The following is a 24,087-nucleotide window of genomic DNA, read 5'->3' on the forward strand; positions in this document are numbered from 1 at the left end:
TTCTTAATCCTCCTCCTTTTTCTCTTGGAGGCGATGCCCCCTTGGCTCCCACTCGCCCGGACTCTCGGGCAGCCCCTCAGGAGGGACCTGTTGGCGGCCACGGAGTTCCCGGAGCCTCTGCTTCTCCCATGCTGAGCCCACCCCCTCTTCCTCCTCCTCCTCCTCCTTCCTCGGGGGGAGATCCAGCGCCCGGGCTGAGGGATCCTCTCCCTCTCCCTCCTCCTCCTCCTCGGAGGACTCTCCTCCTCCGCCGGCGCCTGGGAAGGGGATCCCTGCCCTCTGCCTCTTGCCAGCCCAGGAGACCCATGGCCGGAGCAAGAGCACCTAGCAGGACCGGGCTGCCCTGGGGCTATTGATCGGCAGAGAGAGAGAGAGGGAGAAAAGGAGACCAGAGCGGAGAGGAGGCAGGTGGGGCTGGATCCTAGACTTGGGGCCCGGCAGGAGGGACCTGGCGCTGGGGGGGAGTCTGAAGACAGCCGGCGGAAGACCCCCTGCTCTCCCGCGCCCTGCCTTCAGCCTCCTCCTCCACTTTCCGCCGGGCTTCTCCTCCTCCTCCTCCTGCTTCTCCTCTGGACCATGTCCGCCAAGCTGCTCCTGGGCGTCTTTTGCCTCTCCGTCCTCCAAGCCTGGTAAGTGCCCCCCTTTGGGTGGAATGATCCCTTTTTGGGAAGTGGAACTAGAGGCAGGCAGGCAGGCAGACCGACTCAGGCTGCATCCACACTGGAGAAATAATTCGGTTTGGCAGCGTTTTAACTCTTTGTTTGACTGTTTGCTATGGAATTCTGGGAGTTGGAGTTTATTGTGGGCCCCAAAACATATTCCAACTCCCAGAATGCCATAGCAAAGAGCCAGACAAAGAGTTAAAGCGATGTCAAATCGGGTTCTCTCTCCAGTGTGGAGGCAGCCTGAGAAGAAGCCCGTCGAGAAAAGCAAAGTCTCGCTTTCCTCCTCAGTCAGCTCAGCTTTGAACCGGGGAACTGTCCAGAGTGCTGAACCGCTTTTGGAAGCTGAGCCTCAACCCCTTGGACAACTTGAAGCCTCTTCCTTTCAAGTTCAGACCAGGAGACAGAGTGGAAGCCACTCTTCTCCTCTAATTCCTCCATGGAGACTGAGTTGTTGCTGCTGTTGTTGTTGTCAGGTGCCTTCAAGTCCATTGCAGCAGAGGGAAAGCCTATCCTAGGGTCCTTCCTGACAGGGTTTATTGAGGGGAGGTTTGCTCTGGTTTTCCACTAAGTGTAGCCTACTGCTCTGGAGACTCCTTAGGGGTCTCTCTTCCAAGTACTAACAAAGATGGTATTACACTTGTTTCTCTTCCAAATTTTCCCCAGGACATAGAAGCAGCCTTATAGTGGTGCAGTTGGACTGCTTTAAAACTAACCCTTTAAAACCAACAAGACAAGAAGATAATCTGAGATGTTGATAAGAATTGTATTCCTATTTGTATTTTATGATATATTTCAATAAAATATATATATATATATATATATATATATATATATATATATATATCTCCCCCAGGATTAGCATAGAGCAGGATCTTTATTACGGCCACAGACCAGCACAGATGAAAAGAGGATGCCGAACGAAAAAGAGTAAAAAACACAGATTAAGCACAGTATCGACAGTTTAAAATTCTGTTCTGTTCTGTTCTAGTCTAACCAGAAATTCAACAAATTTGTCAGAAAGCTGGACAAGCGGAGTCAGATTTTTTTGTGGTCTGCCCACAGATCAGCTGCTGAGCTGCATGTGTGAGGATGAGAATTATCCTTTGGCTGACTTCTTTTCCCATTAACATACAAAACAGCTGTGGGGCCTACCGTCCCCAACCCTCTTTTTTCTTTCACCACATGTGTAATGTGCAAACACCTTTTATATGGAAAGGTTTATATTAGAGTCAAAGTGTGTATCTATGAACTCAGATATCACAGACTGCATGTCTTAAGCGCATATTACTGGTAAAGGATGGCTGGATTTGGGACCCAAATTCAAGAGCACCCAAAACAATAATTGGTAAAGAGTATATTTGCAGCCCTTCACCCATCTCAGGCTCACAATGCTGGGTTGGGGTGCACATTTACCTTATTTTTGCCATTCTTGCCATCCACCTCTTTCATGTATCATCCAAAAGAAACAATTATCTTCATGTATCTCTACTGTCACATACTGTAGGGATGCACAGTGAGCCTACACAAATATCTGTGCTCCCCACTTGAGGGATAGAAATGGCAAAATTGGCTCACAGGGATTATCTAAAGTCAGCCCTTCCCTACTTAGTGCCCTCCAGATATTTTGGACTATATCCCCTGTCAGTTCCAATGAAGATGATGAAAGGGAAGGTCTGTGGGAACTGAAGTCCAAAAACCTCTGGAAGACACCAGCTTGGGGAAGTCTACTGATGTGACTGAGGTTCTGTGTTCTAAGGATCAATGGCAGCTTATACATTGGGTTTGGTGACTGGGATTCCTGATGAATGTAGCTAACAGGGTATAACCTACCCTAGATATGCTACTATGCTACTATCATCTGCTCACTCTCCCATACTCATCACACGATTCCTTTCCTTGTCAGTCTTTTACCTAAAATACTGGATTTATGTACTAGGAACTGGATTCTTCATCTCTATCTCCTCTGCCCTCTACCAAGCTGACACTTCTGCCTGGCTTTTAAGTTTTGCAGAAACCAAAATCAACAACATCAAAACAATAACTCCTAAAAGAGGACCCCGGAAGTAAAATCTGGAGTGCACCATTTGCGAAAAACCAGCTCTTTCATAACGCAAGAGCCCTACTCCTTCTAGTCAAGCATCATCCTTCCCGGAAGCCTACCCAAAGACAACAATGTTCCCCTGTTGCATGTGCCCCCACCAGCTGAAACTGAAAGCTTGAATGTCTTTGAATATGGAGGTTCAATATATTGGAAAGATGCCTAATTGTTCGAACTGTCCTCATCAATTTGTCTAACTCCCAAGCCACTTGGGATCATTGCCTTATTTTGTAGCAGTGAAATCCATCAATAAAATGTGCGTTATTTGAATAAGACTTTATCTGTCCTCCCAGTCTTTTTTATTGGGGGACTTGGAGTCCTAGCATTGTAAGAGAAGGACACAAGTTCCTCTGCATCTACTTCTCTTTGAAAATACTCTTTCCTGTCCACTGCATCCATCCATCCATCCATCCATCCATCCATCCCTTATTTATTTATATCCTGCTTTTATCTCAGTCTGGGACTTAAGGTAGCTTACAAAAGATAGAATACAATAAAACACATATAGTTAAAAATCAATATCAAAACACTACTAAATAACAGTTTTAAAACATTACTTTTTTTAAAAAAATCCTCCTCTCTCTGAACTCATTTTCCCTTTATTGATAGGGAAGGTACTGTCCATTCCCTTGATCTGTTTGCTTGTTCTTTTCTGAACCTTTTCCATCTCTATGGTATCCATTTTGAAATGGCGAATCCAGAGTTGTATACACTGTTCCAGACATAGCCACAACATTAATTTATTTGAAGTCAGTATGGAGGGGTAAGCTGTGTTGGCCATTTAATAAATTCAAACAAAAATCCACCTAACAGTGATACTTTTACTGGCCAACCAAAATGCACAATAAACTTGTTGCAAGCTTTCGAAGCTCCACTGGCTTCTTCATCAGGAAAGATGTTACATACCAAACAGGAGAAAAATTACATCTGTTAGTAAGATGCCTGCATTTTGTTGTTTCTGTCTTTAGTTAAGATGGTATGGGGAGGATATCTTTGGCAGGCTGGCCCCCCTCCTCTGGCCATGTGGCAATTGGAAAAAGTCCATGAAATTTAAAGTCCATTTGCATATTAACAAGGACTTATTAAAAGTCTGTTCCTAGGTTTGTTGTAACCATTTCAGATCCCAATGGTGTGTTACTGTGGCTGAGTGTTCATGCTGAAATCTATCTCCATTGACACTAGCAGTGAATTTTCCATTCACCTGGTTAGGAACAGGTGAATGGAAAACAACAACAGCAGCAACAACAACAACAACAACAAGAGTTCTTTATAGCCTACTTGGATTTCACTTTTCCAAACTGTGCCATCTCACTGTTAATTTCTGACTCCAAGTCATTCACATATCAAGGATTCCTACCTCCCACTCACAATTAGGGAGGATGGATGAAAATTCCAGTTCAGTTCAACTTTGATCAGGATTTACCTAAATGTGCTCATTATTTCACATTTGGCATGGAAAGAATTTGAAAATTATACGATCTGAATGAGGGAGAAACCAAAACTGACAAATTTAGCCATCCGTGTATTTACTGGATGGTTAACTCTCCAAAGTCTTTTAGTGTATATTCAGTCACATTTCTGGGCTAAATTAAGATTACCACCTCTTTTTTTTTCTTGAGATGATTTTCACTTAATATATATATATAGAGAGAGAGAGATTGAGAGAAATATAGGATATAGTTAAGGGATGAGGGATGGAATTTTAGTTGTATATATTATGTTTTGTTTAGGTATTGTATTTATTTGTTTATGCAAATCATTTATGTACTTTATGTAATTGTTTATATACTTTTGTTTAATGTTTAATGATAGTTGTATTTTAGTTAAGGGATGAGGGATGGAATTTTAGTTTGTATACGTTATGTACTGTTTAGATATTTTATTTATTTGTTTGTGTAAATTGTTTCTGCATTTTATGTGTTTTTATGTAATTTTGTAAACTGCTTTGATATTTTTGGAAAGGTGGTATATAAATAAAATAATAATAATAATAATAATAATAATATAGCAGACAAGAACAATACAGTCCTCTCCTTGCTGGGAATAGCTGTCCCTACAGAATCTGACCAAGGCGGATGAAGAAGAATTTCATTTCACTTGATTAAGAAGAATAGATAAACATTTACATTTTTTAATATATTCAAGATGAAAAGACCTTGAGGTTTTATCATATTTTAAAAAGGGGGGATGTTTTACCAAGTGAAACTTATCCATGTTCTCATCTTACTATAAATACAAATGCTTGGAGGAACTTGGCTTCTTACTTCTCTTTACAGTCAATCTCACCATTTGCATCTTGTTGTTTTCGCCGTTTTCCAATCCATAAGAAGTCCTGTTCCCAAACTCCATTATTTCTCAGGAGCCTCTTATGAGGAACTTGGATCATAAATACCCAGGATATCTGCCACCAATTTGGTTCTTTCCTACAAATATGACCCAAGCAGAAAGCATTTCAGGCAGAAAGCATTTTGGCCATTCATTGGGGAGGAGGGAGAAAATCCAAAATCTATTCTGTGGCAATACCTTTCTTGGGCCAGCCAAAAGGTGCAGATTGCATCACACTAACCTGCAAGCTTTACAGGCTCCTTAAATAGGCAAAGATGTTAAAGTAGCATATAGGGGGAAAGAAGGTACTGCATTGTTGTCATGGTGTTTATATTTTGGACATTAAGAAGTGTATGTAGATGAAAAGTGAGCCACTTCACCAGAGTAGCAGTAAGATGTTTGGGCATAAAGGCAATAAAACAGAATTAGACTTTTCTATCTGAGGTTATACAGCACCTCCACTGAAAACTGTATTTGGATTTTATCCAGTATGATGATCCTATGATGGAAGCATGCATTTAATATTTTGGAAAAGTCTCAGTATTCGCAGGTATGGCAATAACTTTAGAAGCTGTAACAAGCAATGCCTATCAGTTTGAGGTCAAACAGATTGCTTTATCAGGTGTCAGAGAAGTTAAATCTTAAGGAAAATTGTTCTTAGTGTATGGTGACACAGACTCTACTTCCCTAAGTATTGGACCCCCTTGTTTGCACTTGAGTTTCGTATCTTCAAATTTTCACCCTAAAAAACCCAACAAATTCTAAAGCTGATCCCGTGGTGATACCTTTATTTGCCCTTTTAAAATATAATGGAAGGAGTGGATCAGGGATGGCTCAGTCATGCCTGAAGTCAGCAATGTGGGTAAAAGATTCTAGGATAATAACAACAAATTAAACAAGTGACAATTTGCTCTTCTCTCATGACACCCCACAGATCTGTTGTTTGAGGCAATCAACTCACTTTGCCTTACAACAGGGATGGCCCTGTGTGGTGGAGTAAGTTATTTTGGACTCTGGAGTGATGGATCTTGTGATTAGAACCTCTTCAGCTTGTTGTTGTTGTTGTTGTGTGCCTTCAAGTCATTTCTGACTTATGAAGACCCTAAGGTGAACCTATCATGAGGTTTTCTTGGCATGTTTCTTCAGAGGGGTTTTTGCCATTGCCATCCTCTGAGGCTGAGAGGGTATGACTTGACCTTCTATGGGCTGAGCCAGGATTTGAACCATGGTCTCCAGAGTCATAGTCCAATGCACAACCATGTTCAACTTGGCGTGTGTGTGTCTGTGTGTTTAGGAGGGATGTTATCCTGTCCATTCTGCTGAATGGAGCCCTCAGTTTCTGCCCCAAAGTCTTGCCCTGCGAGCACAATTGAAAGAAAGCAGGGATGTCAGAGCTTTATATTTCATCTACCCAGGACCGCTCTGCCTGAAAGCCTGTATCAGTGGAGACACACAAATGAAGAAAGGCTAAATTTGCCCAGTACCCTTTCATAACTCATCTCAGAAAGCAAATAATTTAGTTAATGTACCCTGATAAATCATGGGTGTCAGCATTTGGAGGAAAAAATTACCAGTCTTACAAATGAACCAGTAAGAGCCACGAGCAACAAAATGCAGCTTCCTAGCACATCTTTTTGTTTTTCTTTCTTTTTTCTTTTTTCTTTTTTTTGAAAGAACGCTCAAATATCCCAGATGTACTAAACTGTAATTTAACTTAGGCAACTCTCACGTCCAGTTGCTGGCTGGTACAACATATAAATAAAACAATGTTGCAGCAAGCGCTGAGAGATTATCAGAACATTAACAAATCTGGAAATGTGGGAGAATGTTCAGAGATGGACAAAATGGGAGGGGGTAATGGTGAATAAGCAAGCTCAGGATTTGGGGGCCTTTGCTCAGTAGAAGGCATTGATAACTGCAGACCTTCTTTGTATGCATTCAGAGGAGAACTTAAATGCCAAGCATGGCTCCTCATCTCTAAACTGACACATACTTTAAATCAGGGGAACAAAATAATGTCACTCTTCATATCTTGTTGGACTATAGATCTCAGAGTTCTTCTTTCCTTAACATTGGCTACAATGGATAGGTCTGATGAGAGTTGTTGCCGAATGACAACTGGATGGCTGCACAATTATTACAACTGATTTAAGCCCATCTGAGAATGTCTTCTTTTTAATTAAAAAAAAAGCATGCCTTCAACAGAAATCATGTTTTCTCCATAGGTAGTTGCCTTGTCACAGGTGAAATATTGGTCTATCGAGTTGGACAACTGACTCTGGAATGTCAATTTCCAAAAGAATCCAGCAGGAAACTCTGGGACTTGTAGTCCAAAATCCAAGATCCATAAAACAGTGATACCTTCCTTGGGACTACTAAAAGCACAGGATATAGCATTCAAGCTTGGGAAGCTTCACTGTATTTCCCTGTATGGCCAGCATGGCTACTCCTTGAATATGTAGTGCAAAATAACATTTTTAATCTCTGGTCTAGCCCGGTATTGAGAACCAGCATGGTAACTGATTTTTGGATTAGGACTCTAGGAGACTGGGGTTCAAATCCCCACTTGGCCATGGAAACCCCTGAGTGACCTTGGGCAAGTTACAGTCTCAGAGGAAAGCAAAGGCAAACCCCCTGTGAATTAAATTCTGCCAAGAAGACCCGGTGATAGGTTCACATTAGGTTTCCATAAGTCAGAGATGACTTGAAGGCATATAACAACAAAGCCTGTTATTGCCTGTTGTGTTTAATAACAACTCAAGTAGAAGTCTTTATTATTCTCAACTATTTTATCCTTTTACCTGGAGTGCAAAGACAGAACCTCCTGAGACCTTCTATGTTCATAGTACATGCTCTGTTACTGATCTGAGATTCCTATCCTGCCATGAAGCTCTGGTACAAGAATGGCAGACATTATGTTCCTCCTGGAACTACAATTTTCACAGCAGGAGTTTCTTTGCTAATTTTCTTCTCAACCAAAACAGAGAATAATTTTAGCAATTTTCTTCCCACTGGGAGAAAGTCTTCAAAAAATGTGCTGTTTTTGAAGCTTATTCGCAATTCAGGTCTTACTTGGCACAAAATTTGCAGATGATTGGTTTGCAGAGAAAACAGAATTTTCTGTGAAGAAAACAATATTTCTGAAGAGAAATATTATTTTTGACACAGAAAATGCTGGTTCCTGTTCAGAAAATGGTCTTTACCACACAAACGTAGATATATATATATATATATATATATATATATATATATATATATATATATATAAAAATATTTATTACTGTCACAGACCAGAATAAGAACAGCAAAATACAGCATACAAAATACAATCAAACACTCATAAAAGGATTTTTTTTAAAAAAAGGAGAAAAAAGTCTTCTTGGTCTTTTGGCAAAGATCAGGTTTGGTATTTATTGTTCCTATGCTAAACTATATTTCTAAATATTCTCTATTAAATGGTTTAATCCCCACAGATTTAATTTCTTATTTTTTTAAAAAAATATGCACTGAAAAAGCTGTTTCCTTCACAGACAGTGCTGTTCTCTGTGAAAATCAATCATGTGTGAATGTTGTGCAGAATAAGTCTCCAATTAGAGCATCTGCACAGAAAATAATATTTTTAATAGAAAATGCTATTTCCTTTGCAGAAGGTATCATTATCTGTACAAAAGAATCAAGTGTGAATTTTGTGCAGAATATGTCCCATTGTCAATTCAGATTCTCTTCATCAGGATTTCTTGACACTTAAAAACAGTTTTTTCCCAACTTTTTAAAAAAATATTCTTTCCATCATGTTCTACTTGCCTTGTTTACCAATGTAGAAATGCAGCAGAATGAGTTGGAGTTCTGAGAGAATAGAAGTGATAGCATAAATTCAGAATCCACAGAGGGCATCATTTTTCAATGAATAAGAACTCTCCAGCAAATAGAAAATAATCACAGCAGACCATTCCCTATGGCATTTGTTCACTACCCATAATGGGACTCTTAAAAGAAAAAGGAACATTTAAAAATAGAGGCCAGAATCCTGTAGCAGCTTATACTTAGCTTAGTCCTTGACTAAGTAACTTCTTCCAGCCTGACTCCCCGAAACTTGACAAAAACATTATTCAGCCATGTTGTGTTCATTGGTAGAATGGCCCCCTACTCCCCATGGAGGTGATGCCTAATAAAGTATGTTGGAGGGTGAATTACAATTGTGGAAATAGTGTCAAAAATGTGACTAAGTAGTGATAGTGAATATGAAACAGTTATCTAACCATAACATTTTACTGCCTGAAGTGGAACAGCAAATGATTTTATGCTCCCTAATTGAGTGGCATAATACCTACCTAAGTCAACCAAGTGATTTTGGCATCAAAGCCACAAATCCCACAGCTTCCCCTCTGTTATCTACAAAGGCATGAGGCTTGTAGAACCTCCACTATTTGAAGCAGTCTATCTTTAATATGTTGGAGAATGTTGCTTGGCTTGTAAAAGGGAGGGTAACCTTAGGATTGGAAGCACCAATTTATACCAGTACTGGCTGATAGAGACTCCAGGTGTGGGTGAACTAAAAGAACTTTTATTTGGAAGTATAAAGAATACACATACAAGAGTAATTTACTCTTATATCCAGCATACAAAGCTAACCGAAGTGGAAAAGTGAAAAGGGATAGAGGAGCTTGCAGGTTGGATTGAGGGATTGTAGCTACAATCCTGTCCTGACAAAGGGTCCATGGAATGCTGGAATGGCTCAAACTGTGGGTTTTGACAGTGCCAGTCTTGGGATGCTAACAAGAACAGAGTGGTAAGCACAAAGAGGGCAGAATAGCATCTCATACCAAAGCTTGATGATGACAGTCACTGGACACAGTGGGGTGTGGGTCCAGTATGATAAAGAAGTTATGTTTTCCAACCCTATATAGACCTTAAAATTCAGAGTGATTCAGTGGCAAACAAAAGCTTGTAGCTCTTCAGAGGCACCTGAGAGGGTTTCCAAAGTGGAGGATTTGTTTTGATATCCAAGAGATGAGAAGAGTTGATTTCAATTGATGACTGCTTCATTAACTTTACAATGCACTGACAAGATCTGGAGCACCCCAAAATGAGTGAACAGGAAGGGTATTTAGGAACACAGCAGGAGATGAAAGGGAATCCTATCTTATTTGGTCTGATGGGGACTGCTCATCTTGCAATTTTTGACAGAAATGCATAGGCAATATTAATTTCAGAAAAGGGTAGGAAAGTATACTATTCTTTCATCCCACCTGCACTTCCCAAACCATTCTGTAAAACGATGAATCCTCCTGGGACAGGGCTGCTGGGGGGGGGGGGGCGTAATTTTCCCCAATCAGACCTGAACACTAACTTAAATTAATGTACTAAAATGTGATGTAATGTAAAGGTTCCCTCTCTCTTCCTCCACTTAGCAATCCTTAAATCCACCCATCCTTGTTCAGAAGTGTTCTCCATCATAGGGAGAACTTTGGTGACAGTTGTAGATAGCTTCAGTATCAAGAACAGATGGGGAAACCTCTTCTGAAAATGTCCATAAATTAACTTTTCTTAGGTTTCAAATCAATGTGTTTCTGATTCAACTTCTTAATTCTTAGTTTCTTACCCTTAAGATACCCTTCATTATGTATTGGAATTCTGAAGTGTTACAACAATTAATACCTTTTTAATGGTATTCAGGAAACACTACAATGTCTGAATTCTGAATATTTTCACTATCGAAAAATGAACTGGCATGTATCAGAGAAGCCATATTTGACATTCTGATGGTGCTATTTGGCATGGGTTGCTACTGAAGGTTAGCAACAACTCCACCTGTGATTCATTGGATAGCAAATCTAACAATGCTTGCAACATTTGCAAGCATGATGTACAAATGAAATTACAAATGGACCTATATTTGAACATATGGTCAGCTTTTATCAAAACATTATTACCATGGTTGTCCCCCCCCCCCCCCCTTCATTTCATTTTTCTAATTTGTTATATTGGAATAGTAAAACTGAGAACCTTGCTTGTGCACTTCTATTATGCTTTACAAATATAATATTTTTTTAAAGTTAGCAACAACATAAAATAAGGCATCACATAGATAAAGATGAAAAATAATATTTATTTATCCCCAGATTCATGGTCTTGTGTGGAATAATGATGTGAGACTATGCAATTATTTTCCATTAGAGTGCCCTAGTTAGACTTTCATGTGTGACAGGAAGAATATATAGATATGCACAAACACACACACATGAATGAAACAACAAATAAATCAGAAGCTTCCCTGATTACTGATGAAAGGAAGATACGTTCTATGGAGCATTATTGTAAAATTTACCATTAATGCTACCTCCTTTGTTTATTTTTTTGAATTTCAGCTCAAGAAAGGTCGAAGAGGATGACTTTGAGGATTTTACAACAAACCAGAAATGGGTAATGTCTCCAAAAACGCATGACACCGATGTGACACTGTTGCTAAACAAGTTGCTAAGAGAATATGATAAAAAGCTGCGGCCAGACATTGGAAGTGAGTGCTTTTTTCTGTAATTTTCTGCAGAGGATGTGACAAATGTCTGTATTGTTTATTGCAGATAATTGTGCTCGTGTTTGTTTTTTAGTACCCAGTGTGAATGAATGCTTCAAGGGGTATACCCAAAGCTGTGTTTTTGTACAGGATGACTATAAACTGCACTACATATGGCCAGACAATAGAGAGTACAAATAATAGAGCAGTAAGTATCATTATAAAAGTATATTCAATTACTGACTGTCCACATGGAGATTACTGGTAGATGATCATGCTTGGTAAAGAGGAAGGCAGTAGAAAAAGAGGGAGATGACTACATCTGGATTGATTCAATCAAGGAAGCCATGTTCCTGAGTTTGCAAGATCCGAGCATGGCAGCTGAGGACCAAGGCTCTTGGAGGTCCCTCTTCCATAGGATTGCTGTAAGTCGAAGTTGACTTAACAGCAAAGAACAAAACCTTACTTGTATTGTAAGGTTTTGTTGTCTGTCTATAAAATGGTATTTTAAGGCTGAACAAGATACGGAAAAGTAACTAAAACAGTTGTGGAAGCTACAGCATCTTCCTGAAGGATGAGGTGTACCTTATTTATCACATCTTACTTCTGGGGGGGAAATATAACTTAAGCAAAATGTAACTTAAGCAAAACCAACAAAGCATGGAAAAATGTTATGTAAGAAAAACAACAAAGAGAATTATGGAATTTTAAAGACTAGCAAATTTATTATGGTATAAGATGTCATGTACTAGCAGAGTCCAGCTTCTCCAGTGTGTGATGTTATATGATGTTGACAGATGCAGACACAAAAACACAAGTATAATGAGGGACAAAAATGTAAACAATGAAGTAAAGTGGCAGTGAGATGCAAAAATACAGAATGTGTGACTTGTAGTAAATGTGAAGTTTATGAATGGCAGTAACTGGTGATAACAAAGAGCTAAATACAATTATTAGTATAAACTAGTGTAGATCCACTGAATTGATGAAATTTACATAAGGATTAACCCACCATTTAGACTAACACTTGGATTTAGTCCCAAATCAACCTTATTAATGAGCTTGCCATTTAAATGACCACTGTTGGAGGTGGGCCTGAAGGCCAAGGTAAATCTCTGGTCCAATCCAACAAAGAATCTTCAGGACTGAATGTTTTGACTCAGGAGTTTATCAAACGGGAGGAATTTATCTTAAATTCGAATGAAAAGAAAGTGGGGCCAGAACGCATTCACTTAAAGTTGCTAGTTTTGCGCAATTACATGAATACACATTGCATTTGAACTGGCTCCCCATTGCCCGAAAATAGCATGCCATTGCCTGAATTTGCATGTGGCAGTCTATCACGCATTAATGTGAAACCACATGATTGAGTTTGGGCTGACTTCCCATTGCCCGAATTTTCATGTAGTGGGTTATCACGTAATGTTAAAGCCCATGATTGCGTTCAAATTGCCATCGGATTATACTTCCAATTTCCCTTGTCTGATAAACTCTATAGTTTCAGTTTGTCAGGCTCAGAGTTACATCCTCCATTTGTGGCATGTTCCTCCTTGGTTTTCTATATTCTGCAATTCCTCTGTCTCCTCACAATGGGCATCCATCTTACTTCAACATGTGAATCAGTGAGTAGACGTCAAGCTTGTGGATTTTACTTTGTATTTACCTAGACGTCTTAGTGCAGCCAAGTAGAGCTGGTACAAATATAAAAGCAAAAGAGGAAATGCAGATCCATGTGCTGATAGATGGTCACTTGTTTTATTTCTTGATAATTTAAAAAGCCCAATGAATTTTGGCCTCTGTTAAAGTCAGCCTTCTTTAGAAGCTTACACTAAAATACAACTAAATTCTATTAACTGTATTATTGAGGACAACACAAAATTAGTTATATTCTTTAAAAACATATAGATTACATTGTTATACATATCGAAGTGTATATATACACATTTAAACAGAAAAATCTGTAGTTGTATAAGGCACTTTAAGATTTAAGATTAAAATCACTAGTTCCAACAGGTCTAAATGAACCTCTAATATAAAGAGAAGTATGATCGACATGAGAAATAAACTGATGTAACATTCAAGGTAATTGCATCAGCTATCCTTGTAACCAGTTTGAGAGAAATTATTAGTTCTTTTTCTCTCCTTATTACTTGAATTTACATATAGATAATGAAAAATGATAGCCTCTGGTTCTTTTTGTTTAATGGTCCAATTCTTTGCAGAGTGTCTTATAATTTTATTTTGTTCTGTCCTTGATAATATATTGAATGGAATGTATTTGTATATTTTAGTATAGCCCCTGAAGATGGCCAACGTTCATGGAGGCTGAAATGCATTGGGCTTTTTAAATTCATAAGAAATAAACCAAGTGGCAATCTATCAGCATGTGGAACTTTACTTCTCCTTTTGCCTCTGCTTCATACACATGCTTATCAGTGCTCCCCTCATGCAAATGTTATATATATTCCAACTCATGTGTCCCAGTGATAGATACAGAGAGGCATATTACCTCAGATAGTTAAGGTGATACATATCCATCTGTTTAGTAGAGTTTAATGACCCTAACCTCCAATATATTATTGTGAGCCTCAAAATAGATGGAAGACAGAAAATGTACTAGCTACTTTGCAGCAGACCTTTAAAAAGAGGGGGCGGAGGGCATGTGGAAGATCCACCTGTCAATTGAAAATGGTAATTTTAGTTGTTCGCTAATGAGGTGTTCTGTATGTATGGTTAAGCTGCCTTTATGCATCATGCATAAATATATTCAGATAAGGCACAAAATGTTATTTGTGTGCCTAGGTACACATAGATCAGGTACTTCAGTGTTGTAATTCTGCTGTGGTATAATGGTGTAAAGCAGATGGGGGAATTTTTTCCTGGATTAAGAAGCTATAGATATCCCCATAGAGAAGCATTTTCCATACATCTTCGTCATGGAAGGTGGTGGATGCTCCATAATTATGCTGCCTTCAGGTCCCATTATTAAAACTGGAGGAAGGTCTATCAGCAAGTCCAGCTGGCATTTGTATATGGAAAGGGAAGAGAGTGTCACCTTGTTCTTAGCTAAAACTGCAACATCTCACTACTAAGGGCAATAATTAGAGGTGGGATACGGAGGGATAGATTTTTATTTCCTGGCTGGTTCACCTAGCTCCATCACTACAGACAGGCATTGAGGTTTTCAAAGCACAAGAGTTAATATTTCAATTTCATTAATAAGCAAGGCCAAACTAGGAAGCGCTTTAATATCTTATAGAACAAAACTCTTGATGGTGTAATAACCACATGATTTAGATTGCAGAACAACATCTGCAACAAAATTGTAGGACTGGTGTTTTATTGCATCCTGTACATCTTGTCCTCAGGTCACCAGCTTTGGAAATAAATCATTCTCCTGCACATACTCTGAACTAGGATATGAAATTATATTATGAATCTGTAGGGAATGACCTAATCATAAAGCCAGTTTTCATAAAACTATTGTGGTCACAAATTATCTCAAACACTGAAAGTTCATCCTTTGGCAAAATAATCCACATTATCTCCCACTACACATTCATAAAACTTGGTTTAGGCCAAGGTTCCAAATCTATAATGTATGAGATGCCAAACAAAACAAATGAAACAAAATCACCCCCACCCCTATTAATCTCATATATCTATAGCGGGATTGTAGCAAAGTTTTTAAAGAACTTCAATGAAAAGCTATTTCACTGTAAATTGTATTTTTTTAAAAGTGCTTATCCTTGCAGAAGGAAAAATAATAACTTTTGATATAGTGGTCTAATGCATGAGTAAGAACCTTCAGCACATGAACCAGATCTGATTTGCTGCTTGATTTCATGTTGTCTGCCAATAGTTGGAAATATGTGAACCTTATACATTGTATATACCACTTCAACACTTAGGTCTTCTTCCTCCTGCTCCTCACAGATTAACACCTATTTCATTGCTTTAACAGAAGGCACATCAAGCAGCAAGCACCTTGTCATGATGTGAGACTGCATGTTTGATGTCTCCTGGCTGCTTTTAACTCCTTTCGCTTACACCAAGGGGATAGAGTCCTTAACTGTGTATACACATAAGTGTGTTTCCATCATGTGTATGCAGTGGACCCTTGTTATACTCTGGGGTTTGGTTCCAAGATTCCCCGTGTATAACAAAACCCATGTATGCTCAAGTCCCATTAAATATAATGACATAGCAAAATGGTGTCCCATATAAAAAAATGGAAAATCGAGGTTTGTTATTTGAAATTCATACTTTTTTTGAACATCTTCAAACAGTGTATGCTTGAATCCATGTATAAAAGATCCGTGTATAAGAAGGGCCGACTGTATGTGGGAGGGTAAGTGAGTCAAACTCCAGTTTTGAAGAGGACAGAAAGGGAAGGGTCTTAGCTTGAGACTCAGATAGAGAGGAAAACCAAAAAAAGCCTTGTATTAACCTGATTTCTGTGAGCAGCTTCCAGAGGAAGAGTACAACCAGGGTGCTTATTGCCTAAACTTCTGAAATCTTGGCTAGTAGGGCCAAGAAGAAGCCTGGAGCCTAGCAGGGAAAAGCAGCATATAGATTCTGTTGACATACTGTTCATCCAGTTACCCAGTAGACTCCTTGTCTAAACTGGTGGAGATTGATGTCTTCTTTTAGTGATTCCCAGATTTTGTCACTAAGTTATTTTTAGCATTCATACTCAAATTTCTTTGTGATAAATAGCTCTGGAATCAGTGGCCACCATGAAAACCATGTGACTATACAAGGGTGTTTTGGGGCATAAACACATGACAAGTCATAGGAGATTATCACATGAGGCTAAAAAGTGGAATTAAAGCAGAGTGCCTGTAGTTGAACCGTATCAGATTATGTTGTGGTTGAGCTGTAGCTGGTATGTTCTCCATGCATGACTATCACACACCTTTTAATTGGTTGGGCTTTCCCCATAAATTGCTGCCAATATTGTTGCTGTAGCAATCTTCATCGATTGAGATGGTATTATCAGCTGGCTGAAATGCCAATGATCTGAGGATAGGGAACATGCCAACAACTTCCTTGTCATGTCCAAATGGGTACTCATAAGAACTACTGAAATATCAAACCTCTACCAGATTGGAAAACTATATAGGTTGGTCTTCTCCATGAGGCAGATGGTGCTTAGAAAATTACCTTAGACAACTTGGAAACCCTGGTTTGTCTGTAGGGTAAAGAAATGACTCAGATGCTTGCCACAACCACTTTAAAGTATCCTGTCTCATTGACTAGATCCCATTCTGTTCCCCAGTATACCAAGAGGGCTGGTATGGTGTAGTAATAGTGATGACAGCTAGGAGAATATCAGAGGAAAACTCAGGCAGAATCTGAGTGAATATGGGTTAGTACTCATTTTAGGACTCACCGATCTTATTATCATTTCCCCTGCTTTGGTACCATCTGGCTTAGATTACTGTAATGAACTCTATGTTGGACTGCTATGTTGGAAATCACAATTTTGGAAACTGTGATGAGAATCCAAATGTTTGGAAACAACAAGCACAAGGAGCTGCCCAAGTTATCAAATGGGACTTCATGATATGAACTGTGAGACTTGGGTGAGCCAAGTGTTTAACTAGCTGGCTTTCCTGTCATGGGCTCTGTTCAAAATATTGACTTATAAAACTTTAAATGGTCTTGATAGCCAAAGGACCACCATTTCCCATATCATATGGTGTATGGCAGTGAGCGCAGATCTTGCAAAGCCTTTCTTTCCCCGAATGATATGATGACATGACTGTTCAATTATGGATGACTTCAGTATGTTCCAAGTTGGAACTGGAGATAGGATTTTGCCAGTTATGAAGAGAAACTGCAGTTATTTCATATTACATTTTATGGTACATAGATACAGGCTTCCTGAAAGATCATATGAGCCCATCAGCACTCTAAGATCTTCCAGAGGCCTTTTTTTAGGCCTGTTTGGTGGGAACAAGTGCAGAAAGGGCCTTCTTGGTGGCTGCTCCGATGTTTTGAACTTCCTCTCTAGGGAGGCCAGGATGGCCCTGTCCTTACTCTCCTTCCATCAGCAAGTTAAAATGTTTTTATGCTGTCAGACATTCAGAAACTGACTGTGGTCAGTTTTAATGCTGTGTGGTGCTGTTTTAGTTTTCCAATGATTTTCAGTATTTATTGTTTTAAACTTTATGAAGCATTTGTTTTTTTAAATAACATTTATATTTTTATTGCAAACTTTGCATCGTTTTAATCTGTATTGTTTTAAATATGCTTTTAGCTGCCTTATGTCTCATTATTGAGAGAAAGGCAGTATATACATTAATAATACTAACAATAACAATAATAATATACTAATAATTTAAATTTCTGGTGCCACATAAGATAAATAGTATTCACATGAGCATTTTGGAAAGGAAGCATTTTAGCATTTAGTTGCTATGGTTTAAACTTTAAACTATGTCTTGCTTTCCTTTTTTAGTTTGGGATATTGCAGTATTTATTCTGTTACTTTATAAGCTTACCCACATGTAATATTTGAGTAGAATATTTGATAGAAGTAAATGAAATACATTAGCTGAAAAATCTAAATATTGGGCAATGTCATATGGAGAAAACGGACAAGGTAGTAACCCTAAGTGCAACTGCTGTCTGCTAAGCCCCCAGTCAAATCGCTAACTATTAAACTTCTTATTCTATTGGGGACCATTATTTATTCAAAAGCCATTATTAAATTAACATCTATATTCAGCCAGAATGTAGGATTTCAAACAAACAAACAAACAAACAAACAAACAAACAAACAAACATCTGCTGTATGCAAAGGGATGTTGTAGCACCTTTGAGACTAACTGAAAGGGAGAATTTGGTAGCATGAGCTTTTGTAGACTTGATTCTGTTTCTTCATATATGTGGGGTTTTAAATATGCTGTTAGCTGCCTTGAATCTCTTTATTGAGAGAGAGCATCTGAGAAGTAAATTCATGTCTACAAAATCTCATGCTTCCAAGTTCTCTCTTTCAGTTAGTCTCAAAGGTCCTCCTGGCCATTTGCATATTGATTTTTCAGATTAACACGGGGATGTCTGAAAATATCTGTTGTGTATTTAAAAACAAATGATCAAACAACAAAAGATGAGTTGAACATTTAAAAAAAAATCATGTGGTTGTCCTTGTATGGCTGGTTATTTTGGTAAGTGTAGTTCTTGATAAAACTGCACCCTCTCTCTGCATGGGAATATGTGGAATCTCCCCTTCACTCTCCATTATTTTGGTTGAGATCTAAAGAACTACACAAGCACCTACAGCAGAGGTTCCCAAACTTTGGTCTTCCATATGTTTTAGACTTCAGCTCCCAGTATTCATGACTTGAGCAAGTTGGCTAGGTCTTCTGGGAGTTGGAGTCCAAAACACCTGGAGGATTAAGGTTTAGGAATCAATGACCTACATGAAGCATATTCAGTGTAGCAGTGCTGGTCATACAACAAATAAAACAAAATCCAATATCCAGAAAATAATAATTCCTTCTACTGGTCAGCCAAAATGCACAAAACACATCTGAAACTCATCTTGTTCCTTCAACAAGCAAATATGTTAAGTATCTACAGTATCTCATGATTTTTGATTACTCAGAAAAACCTAGGACATTCCTAACAGTGGTGGGTTACAGACTGCCCTAAAAGGGCGGGTTACAGACCGACCAAAAATGGCGGTCTGCCTGCATCTTTTTTTGCTGTGCGAGGAAGCTGCAGCAGACAAACCGCATGGCTTCCTCATGCAGCAAAAAGAACCCACAAAAGCGATTTCTTTTTGCAGCGCCATTGTGATGCCACAGTGCACCAATGGCACACTGGTGACATCACAGTGGCGTCGCGATGTGCGGGCGCTAAGCATCCATTGTGTCAAAACGGCAGTGCCCATCTGTACAGGGTGACGCCATTTTGAAGTACGGAATACATGCTAGGGTTGCAGGGCATCTGTAAGTGACGCCCCCGAGGCAACCCTAGCACGTATTCCTTACGTGCTAAAAGGCCCATCTGTACTGAGCCAATATGACACCTAAATTCACTTTAGACTAATATCTGCTTTTGAAATCAATTTATGGGAGTGAAAGTAAGGAAGGATATCCAAAACACCTGTTTGGACTTCTGTGAGACAGAAGGACTACATCTTGATATGCCTTTGATATACTAAGATCCTTTGGTATACTAACTATTAGCTCTAATGCTTGGTTAATATCACTAAGGTGTTTATCACACAAAGGAGTTTATCCCATGAATATGCCAGGAAAATTGCATAATTACGTGAAGCGATCACATGATGTCGCACAAAAATGGTCACAAAGAAGCATTAACACACATCTTTTTACTTTTGGAATTTCAGGGACAATGCATTTCTAATATCACTCTATTTGCACAATTGTGTATGATAATCATTTGCACAGTTTCTCACCATTTTCGCTTTATTGGAGGAATGCTTTAAATGCACTTTAATCTCTCTTTAATGCCCAAATTAGCCCAATGTGATAAACTTCTTGTCACTGTGGTAATGTTTGCATAGCTAACAGTGCCATATCATGGAGGGAAGAGGCCACTTGAAAACAACTGTTCTTTTATTAATTTCTCATGGTACTATGCTTATTATCTTAGGCACACTTTGCTGCCCATTAACTCTTGAGTAAACACTAAGTTTTAGACTGTGGTGTAAGGTTTAAGTCTCTTCAGCTCCCTAGGATGTGACAGATATTTAAAAATATAAACAGGCAAGGCAGCCAGAACAAATCTACTACATTTGCTACTGCAAAATCAAGTGTAATAGATATACATTTTGGGCTATGGGTATTTTGTATGAGGTATACCATTATTTCAAAAAGGAAAATGACTAATGGTTCAGCATTTTTAAAAAAAATCAGAACATATCAGTAACACGCATGTATAACAAGGCCTGCCATGGCTCCATCCTGTGGAATCTTGGGATTTGTAGTTTGTTATAGCACCAGAGCTCTCTGACAGAGAACGCTAAATGTCTCACATAACAACAGCTCCCAGAAATGGGGCCGCCCGCCTTGGCGGGGCGGCCCGGTTGCCACTGGGGGAAGCCCCGCGGAGGGAGAGAGGCCTCTCCCGGCTTGAGCGGCCCCCCAGAACCCTCAGCGGAGGCCGCTCGAGCCGTGATTGGCTCGGAAAGGGGAGGAAAGGCGGTACTTCCGCCCACGCTGCTGGGACTACAGGTCCCAGCGGCCCCTGCGGGTCGAAGTGCCCACTGATTGGGCAGCGTCATCCACAGGTGCCACCCGGGATTGGAGGGAGGCCGGGAGGTGGGCCTTGCCACTCCATGCCGGCCTCCCATTGGACAACTGGCCTACAAAAGGCCACGAGGCGTCGGTGGACTGCGCCATTGCTGCTTGGCTCACCCACCCACCCTCCCTCTGTGGGTTTGGGTTGTTGTCACAACTTTGGGTGGCGGTTGCATAGGTCTTGGATCTGGTGGGCGTGGTTTCCAGGGCTGCGTAGCGCTGGATCAGGAGTCCATCTGGACACGGGGGGCGCTGCGAGCGATGTGGTGTCGCCATTGCGGGGACATCACCAGCACAGCATCCCCCGTTGGCGAGGGATAGTTATGCGATGATGCGCAGTTGCGGAATTGCGATCAGTCGCTTGAGTGATCGATGGAGTGTGAGCAATAACCCATAATCTCTTACCATCCCAAAGCTTGGCCATGACCAAGCACTTTGGTTCATCCACTCAGTACTGGGCTGATCGATGACAGATCCAGATCTCATGCATTGGAGCCAACCCTACATTTGCATTGGCTTGGTCCTCTGTTATGTCAATAAAGTTGTGGCCTTTACCTCCAACAGGCTGTGGTTTCTTTGTGTCCGCGGTGGCGTCCCTCTTAGGCAATTGATCAGTGTCAAACTGCACCAGTTCTCCAGTACAGATGTAGCCATAGATGTAGATGATCAAACAAAGGAGGAGGAGAAGTGCAATAAAATAGTTAGTCTCATTTTTAAAACATCTTGTGTACATAGAAATACCTGTTGAACAAAGAATCTTTGAATGAAGTGAGACACATTGCATGATTTGTTTCTTTGTAGCATTTACATCCCACTTTTGTGTCCAATTGGACAGGTAACAATATCTGGCAAAAACAGTCCAGAAAAAGACCAAACTTCCCCTCCACCAGTAGTAATCAATGTAGTGTGGCACATGGAAGTCAAAAGTCAAAGGTGTCTATACAACAGCAGAACAGAGCCCCTACCAATAATTTATGAACAAACTGTATCAGACATCCTTATCATTCCATAAATACTGAAATTGTTTATAAAAATAAAATGCAGTATATACAGGAGGAAAAGTGGAAACTGTGGAATATTAATTCATCAGCTCAAATTCATAAAAATAAGATTCAAGTAGTTTTGGAACAGAGGTAATATAAAAACTAGTTTTAATAGCTCTCCTTTGGAAAAAGAATGATGTTTTATAAGGATCATTTACCAGGTAGGTCTGATGAAATGAAAATGGAATCTAATGCATAAGTGGCAATTTAAAAAAAGTATAAAGAACTTCAAGATTAATTTAACCATGAAATACAGGTAGGATAATGCCTGTGTTATCCAACATTATACATATAATTGATCAGATAATTAACCAACATTATACATATAATAGATCAGATAAAATTGATGAGATGATTTAAATAACAAAATGAGAAATAATACGTTACAAAAACTCTGAGTGACTTTCATAACCATCTAATAGGGTCAAATTTCCATTCATGTGGATTAGTTCAAGTAATCTAGATAATTATTAATAAGGTTATTGACTACATTTTGGTAGATAAATAGAAACAGGAGCTCCTGGATCTCATAGGAAGTGCCTTTTGATTTTATTAATAGAATTTCCTGGATTTTAAAATGCTTTGTTTCCCAGTACCACATGGTAATAAGGAGGAATGGCCTGCTTGCATAGATGTCATTTTAACAAAATGCAGGCATATGACTAACATTATCAATTTTTTTCTCTTATATTATTTTTAATACCTTTGCCTGATGAAGAAGCCAGTGAAGCTTTGAAAGCTTGTGACATGTATTTTATGCATTTTGGTTGGCCCAATACAGGTATCACTGTTCAGGGGATTTTGGTTGTCCTTGTCCTTTCCAAAATTATACATGTAATTGATCAGATAAAATTTGCGAGAAGAGATTTAACTGATTACAAAAAGAAATGATAGTTGTTGTTGTTTTAAAAAAGATCTGGGTGGCTATCATGCCCATCTAATAGGATCACGTTTTCATTCATGTGGAAAAAATCAGGTAATCTAGATAATTGTTAGTGACTATATTTTGGAAGATAAAGAGAAACAGAAACTATTAAATAAGGATATTTATTTGTCCAGGATGTGCAGATCTGCTTAGTCTGCTTCAAAATACAAATTAAATAAAACCCTTCAGCATCCCTATTTGTTACCTGCTCACTATTGCTGTGTAACTTGTTTCCTTACCTAAAGTTGCAATTTCTTACAACTATCCCAAATTATAGGAGAGTAATTTTCTTTCTTCATCTGGGATAACACATCTAATTAAAATTGGAACTAATTATTATTATTATTATTATTATTATTATTATTATTATTTTGTTTTTCATGCAATGCCAATTTTATTATTATTATAGACAAAAGGGACAGATTATTTTTTAAAAAATTGGAAGGATTTACTGGGATGATGGTGGTCCAGTGCTGAGTACCAGGCATCCCTCGTGCTTCTCTTCCCCATTGAGACTCCAATGCCAGTTACAAGACTGGATTTGTAGGACACTTTATCCAGTACACAGTGAGTTTATTTATGCCCATCCTTCTGCCAAGAATTGGTGCTCAAGGCAGCTAACTCTGGTCAAATCAAATCAAAATAAAAGCAATTAAGACATGAAAAACAGATTAACATGAGAATTGAAAAATGCATCAATAAAACAAAATGAAATCACCCAACTCATTCATCAACAGCTCTGCTTAAATACCAAAGTCCCATCTGAAGAAAATGGCCTTTGCCTGCTAGCAAAAAGACAACAGGCAGAGAACCAGCCTGGCCTCTCTTGGCAGAAAGATAAAGAGCCTGAGAGTTAGTGCTTAGACAGCCCTGAAATGCTCTTTCCTTATGCTAGACATTTATTACCACCTATGTGATCTCATCATCCAACCATGTTATGGCTGACATAATAAACCAGGATGATGAAGGATCAAGCAACACTCCTGTTTTGTTCCCATGTCCTTTTCCTCAAGTAGTTTCAAAGTGAACAAGGAAAAAAATGACATGTCATAAAGGATAGCTGTAGTGCTATCCTATGAAATCCTGAGATGTGTAGTTGTTATAAGTTCTTTATTCTTCTCAGCCAAAGAAAGCTGAAGCCTCATCAAACTACGAATTCCAGAATTATGTCATATGGAGCCATGACAGTTAAAGTGGTTTCAATCTGTGTTATATCTACAGTGTAGATGCACCCTAAGA

General features: G+C 39.1%; 1 protein-coding gene across 3 annotated transcripts in view; it reads left to right on the forward strand.

Annotated features, from left to right (window-relative positions):
* Positions 1-408: 408 nt before the first annotated feature.
* The window catches only part of LOC149319336 (gamma-aminobutyric acid receptor subunit gamma-3-like), a 490,924-nt gene continuing 467,245 nt past the window's right edge, over positions 409-24,087 (forward strand). Inside the window, exons 1-2 of one of the 3 annotated variants that reach the window (XM_089511499.1) lie at positions 409-629; positions 11,457-11,605. In XM_089511499.1, the coding sequence (XP_089367625.1) occupies positions 577-629; positions 11,457-11,605 (202 nt within the window). In that variant the 5' untranslated portion in view covers positions 409-576. Of the gene's footprint in view, positions 630-11,456; positions 11,606-24,087 lie in introns of those variants that run through there. The other 2 variants (XM_089511500.1, XM_089511501.1) reach the window with 2 other exon arrangements.

This window comes from Sceloporus occidentalis, unplaced genomic scaffold (assembly GCF_023333645.1).
Source record: "Sceloporus occidentalis isolate IW3139 unplaced genomic scaffold, rSceOcc1.0.p SCAF_2, whole genome shotgun sequence".
NCBI lineage: Eukaryota > Metazoa > Chordata > Lepidosauria > Squamata > Phrynosomatidae > Sceloporus > Sceloporus occidentalis.